The sequence below is a fragment of the Centroberyx affinis genome, unplaced genomic scaffold, assembly GCF_046629955.1.
Source record: "Centroberyx affinis isolate AG114_WGS23_722 - 3 ecotype Tasmania unplaced genomic scaffold, CSIRO-AGI_Caff_v1 ptg001103l_1, whole genome shotgun sequence".
Taxonomy (NCBI): domain Eukaryota; kingdom Metazoa; phylum Chordata; class Actinopteri; order Beryciformes; family Berycidae; genus Centroberyx; species Centroberyx affinis.
In genome coordinates this window covers 156,107-161,548 of record NW_027279646.1, presented here as the reverse complement: position 1 = coordinate 161,548, position 5,442 = coordinate 156,107, and the positions used below count along the sequence as shown (strand labels likewise).

Here is a 5,442-nt window from a genome sequence, read left to right as displayed (position 1 = left end):
CAAACATAGGGTTATTTGTTATTTGTAAAGACTACAGCAACTTGGACCTATACTTTGAATTATGGTGGTATCTTCAAGTTGCAGACTTGTTTATATCAGAGCCGCGCGCGCGTGCACGCACTGTTGTTTTTTTTTACTCCTCCTGGTGTGACGTCCAAAAAAATCACCCAATGACTGTGCAGAATTAGCGACAAAGCACAACAAATTAAACCCCTTACGTCATATCCAATGGACAGACATGTCCTCCGGTTGAAGAAAGAGCTAGCGAGAAAGCAAACTGTTTTTATGTGACTCAGGAAGTTACAAGTGGGAATGTCGCTACAGTACAAAATTTACATAGCTTGGTGTTAGGGCCACCGATGCCGTTAGCGTAGATATTTTGTCGAAATTTAGGTTCCTACCGAGGAATTTGCGATACTTATCAAGGAAGTCGCTCAGCTGGCTAGCGAAAAGTAGCTAGCTAGACAGCTAGCTATCCTTAGCAAGGGAGTTCTTTGTTTTGAGATGTTTTCAGATGGTTTCTGCGAACATGATAACTACTACCTAGCATGGACAGCTGCTTAGACATCTGACGATTACCTAGTAATTTTAAGAACATGCACGGGACATCTTTAGCAATAAGTAATTGAATTGTAATGGTTTTTGAAATATCAAAGAAAGAAAAACGGATCGCAAACAATTAGCCACCGAGAGTAAGTTTAGCAACAAGCAACTATAACGCTAGCCGGTTGACTTGCTAGCAAGCCGTAGAGCCAGGACTGAGAAAATAAAGATATGGGCAATTGTCTCAAATCTCCGACATCGGACGACATTTCTCTGCTTCATGAATCCCAGTCAGACAGGGCGAGTTATGGTGACGGGACAGATCCAGACCTGGAGCCACCTCCGCCTTACCAGGTGAGAGGCTTGCCACTCTTATCTTCTAGTTAGTTTCCAGGTTATAATTCAAATTCGGTAAAGTTTCTTGCAAGTGTAGAACAGGTTGCTATTTGGAAAGAAAACAGCCTCAATGCTAACGTAGTCACGTTCAAGGAAAGATATCAGCCAACTGTCTTTTTGAGAGGAATACAATTTGATATACTATTCCCTATTTTCTGAAACAATTATATACAATGTGTCTATGTATGGCAGGTTTCACATAACAAGCACTAGCATACCTTATTGCGACCAAAATATTTTTTCGTCTCTGTCTCACCAGTGCTGCACGCTGGCTTGCCAAGAATGTCCAGACAGTGCAGTTTTTTTCTGCTCTTGATGAAAAGCTGCTTTATTGTTGGGCGTGCTTTGGTTTGTTCCCACAAAGACTGTGGCCTGTTGGGCCACTTTATACTCTGTATAAACAACAGCTTACATTATTTCATGCAGGCGCTCCCTTTCAAACCAAACATCCATAGAACCCCACCTTTAATTAATCAAGGCACATAGTCAGTATGGATGCATGCTGCTCTTCTCCCATTGTATAACATAACAATTAACATGTAACAATTTAATGTATTTAAGTAATAGTTTGTTGTGCTTCTACTTAGGTGATTCAGTAGGATAACTGTTGGTTTTATTTTGGGTTTTCTTTGTCTATTTCCAGGAGCAAGCTCACATGCCCATGTACCATCCCACCCCTAGTCAGGCCCGCCTGGCCACCCAGTTGACAGAAGAGGAGCAGATCCGCATCGCTCAGCGCATCGGCCTCATCCAGCACCTCCCCAAGGGCGTTTACGATGGAGGCCAAGATGGCTCGGAAAAAAAGATCAGAGAGTGAGCGTTTTGCATATCATGTATTTACACTGAGAAAACCTGCAGGCCATAATGGTAATCTAACTACTGTTGTGCATCCATTTGCAGGTGTGTGATCTGTATGATGGACTTTGTTTATGGGGACCCCATCCGGTTCCTGCCCTGTATGCACATCTACCACATGGACTGTATAGACGACTGGCTAATGAGATCCTTCACCTGCCCCTCCTGCATGGAGCCTGTGGATGCCGCCCTGCTCTCCACCTACGAGACCAACTGATTTTCCACTCTTCCACTCCCCCGTGCTAAGATTGAACATGGCCCCTCCAACCCCAAACACACGCACACACACACACACACACACACATACAAACCCAGCAGCTGCCCTCTTGTACACTGAAGGGAGCAGCAAGTTGTTTTGGCTGTTTACTAAATGAGACACTGTTGTAATACTAGTGAATTCAATCAACAAAATCACACGTACCTTGTTGGCCTTCCATGCCCCCAGGTCTGTCACCAAATTAGCTGGGCTATGTTGAAACAACATTTAGACAAGTCAGTAAGACAACTGTGTTATCAGAAAACCATGCATGATTGTGTTTGTGTGTGTCCATGTCATGCTAAAATGGTGTTCAATGTTGCAGCTGACGGTAAGCACTTGTGTGTGTGTGTGTGTGAGTGTGTGTATGTGTATTGAGGGGGGGGGCTGTTTGGGATGACTCTGCATTTCCACTTGAGCAGGTCTCAGTGGCATCTCTTCCCAACTGACATTGTTCACCCCAGTTAGTAGTCATTTAAGTGGAGGATTGGGTTATTGAATTATTGACCAAATTTTGTCATTAAGAAGTGTTGTTGTCAATCCAAGGCCTCACCTGGCAACAGTAAGAGAAGATTTTCTAAATATTTGGTCATATCTCCTAAACATGCTGTCACTTTAAAAAAGGCCCTGCACTTTGGAGACATGGGCATAAAAGACTCCTAGATAAATAAGAAACTGAGCTTATTACCCTTAGTCAGGATTACAACAAAGTATGCACACACAGTGCAGAAATCACCCAAAGTTCATTGTCAATTTAGTCTAGTAGACAATGTATGTTAGATGGAAATCAAGGTCATTATGATGTTTTCCATTTGACCATTGTAGCGCTCCAAATGGCCAGAGTTTGAAAAAAAAATGCTTTGAATTGAAGGGAAAAAAACCACAGTTTAAAATGTCATTGTGTGAGGTTAATATGTTTTACTTGGAAGAACTGAAAAGTAGCTGGCAGCCAATGTAAAGGGCTCATTTGTGCATGGGCAGGTGGATCAGTCTAAAATTAGAAATGCTTGCACACGCATTCATCTGATCCAGAGATTTGCACTTTACTTATAGGATAATAATGGAAACAATATATTAATATATGTACCTATAACCTTGCACTATCAATATTTCTTTCCTTTATTTCTTGAAATGCAAAAATTAAGTTACAATTGATAAAGGTATTATCAAAGCTGTCAGTGGTCACTTATCACATTGAAGTAAGCCTGAAGATGTATTTCATGAAATCTGTGATTCAGTAGTGTGAGCCTCTGGTTTGTTCTGCTTGTCTTGATCCTTGTGTGTTTTGTGTGTAAGTAAAGGGACAGAGGTTTGCTCCAGCTTGAGAGAGAAAATAGGCTAGATTTAGAAAAGGTCTGTCTACTTTTGAATCCTCTTGCATTTAGCGCAACATCACATTTTTTTATTGCTGTTCTAATACACTGTATGATTCATGTTTTTTTGTTGCTTTATTGCAGTGTAGCAATAGCTGCAGTGAATGATTTCCATTTGATTTGTCGCATTGTTTGGTGATATTGTGGCTGTCTTTTTGTTATTTTTTACCTTCTACCTTGACATTTATGTTATAGTTGTGCAGACTCCATTGTGTATTTAGGAGGTTAATCATCTTAACTATATAGCTATTACACTGGTTTAAGCCTGACTATGCAAACCTCTGTCCCAACTGAATTTCAGAGTGTGAGAGATTTCTCTTACTGTGTGATAGTTACAATTGAAATAACACGTTTTCTGTTGAGCTTTCTTTTGCAGTGTTTTTCAACTTAAGTTTAAACTTATTCTGGACTCTGAAAATTAATGGTATTTCCTGTAATCTTGTTTTTTGGAAGGCTAACTAGCCCTCATGTAAACAAAATAAATCAGAAAGCACACTCATTTGTTATTGTCTGATTAAATCAAAGAATACGGTTTCCCCTCCCCCCCCCAAAGCAGGCCTGTTTGCAACAGGCTACAAGGTGCAGATTTATGGCACCATGATTAGAGAACTGAGAGATTACTGTCTGTAAAGGTTACAGAATACACGATTACAAAATATTCCATTGGGCCTCTCATTAATGCAATCCTAAAATCTGGCAGTGGAATTGAAAACGTGACTACATAATCAGGGTTTCTCCATTTGACAGATGTAACAAGCCAGCCCAAGCCATGTTAGTAATGTTAAATACTTTTTATTTTACCATTGCCTAAGTCAGGTGGGGAGCAAATTCACCCAGGTGACCCCCATTGCTTGTGAGAGAGTTGTATATTGTTATGTACAAACAGGAGTTTTGAATTATAAGTATAGAGAACGTAAACTAATATTTCTTTGAACTGATATCATTCTCTTTTCTATCAATGCCAGCCGACCCTGTCCAGACAATGACGTTGACAAGACGTTTTTGGGACCAAATTCATACCTTTCATGTCTTTGGGCCAAACATTTGACTTTATAGTTTGCATGATAGTGCAGTAACTAAATTTTTTCAGTAGATGGTAGCAAACATCCATATCTTTTGATTTATAGTATGTTGGCACAGCTGCCACTAATATAGTTTTGTTTTTAGTTGATATAGCTGAATTAAGGTCATGACATTTTATGGTCTGTCGCCACTTTATATATAACTGCTGCATGTCCACCTTTATGAATAGTTACAACATGCCTATTCGTTCCTGAGATTAACCATTGATGCAGTTAATCAGCTTTGCAGTGCTGCAATGGTCTGATCAGCAAGATCTGCATGCTTTTGCTTTTTAGATTACATTCAGACAACTTTGAGCAAAACAAAGGACAGACACAGTAAATGTCTCTGGAAGGGTCACTAGCTCAAATGTAACCATAATGAGATTTTGTTTGGCGACACACTAAATCTCTGTGAACAACTCAAGAGTTGCAGCTGAAGAATTGGGAAAAAATATATTTCTTTGCACTTGTATTTGTTAAAGCTTCAGTTATGATACACCAAGAGGAATGCATGCCACAGTTTTGTTCTCAGAAAAAAATACTTTTGGGATATTCAGTTGATCCCTGAGAAATCCTCTTTTTGTTTGCCCCCCTTGAACAGGGAGGTCACTGCAGAGGATCAGCTACAGAGCAGCACCCCCGGAGCTGGCAGTGATTCAGTGTTTTGTTCAAGAACATTTCAGCAGGGCAAATGCTTGCCGTCATGGGGGCTTGAACCCAGGCTTTCCAGTTGAAGGAAAAGTCTCCCTACTCACTATGCCACCCTGCTACCCTGTACTTAGCTAATGAGCTTGTGGTTTAAAAATTCTACTTTACACAAGCCACATAACCAGTTTAGCCAAAAACAGCATTCAGTAAAAATGTTTTGATTATATTGAATTTATTTTTCCAACCATGAAGTACTCAAGTGACACAGCATATGAACAAACAAATCCATTTATTTTTATGATTGGCA

General features: G+C 40.2%; 1 protein-coding gene across 1 annotated transcript; it reads left to right on the top strand.

The window, feature by feature from the left end:
* Positions 1–237: 237 nt before the first annotated feature.
* On the top strand, positions 238–3,912 carry LOC139647707 (RING finger protein 11-like). Its single transcript, XM_071523662.1, has 3 exons — positions 238–897; positions 1,583–1,752; positions 1,840–3,912. Exons 1-3 carry the CDS (start codon positions 775–777, stop codon positions 2,009–2,011), a joined length of 465 nt encoding a protein of 154 aa, XP_071379763.1. The 5' UTR covers positions 238–774; the 3' UTR covers positions 2,012–3,912.
* The last annotated feature ends 1,530 nt before the right edge of the window (positions 3,913–5,442 follow it).

What these genes read in the sequence shown, in the direction of transcription:
- LOC139647707 (XM_071523662.1), top strand. Translation starts at nt 775, where the DNA reads ATGGGCAATTGTCTCAAATCTCCGACATCGGACGACATTTCTCTGCTT. An exon ending in AGCCACCTCCGCCTTACCAG is followed by an intron (nt 898 to 1,582) that starts GTGAGAGGCTTG and finishes GTCTATTTCCAG; the next exon opens with GAGCAAGCTCACATGCCCAT. An exon ending in TCGGAAAAAAAGATCAGAGA is followed by an intron (nt 1,753 to 1,839) that starts GTGAGCGTTTTG and finishes ATCCATTTGCAG; the next exon opens with GTGTGTGATCTGTATGATGG.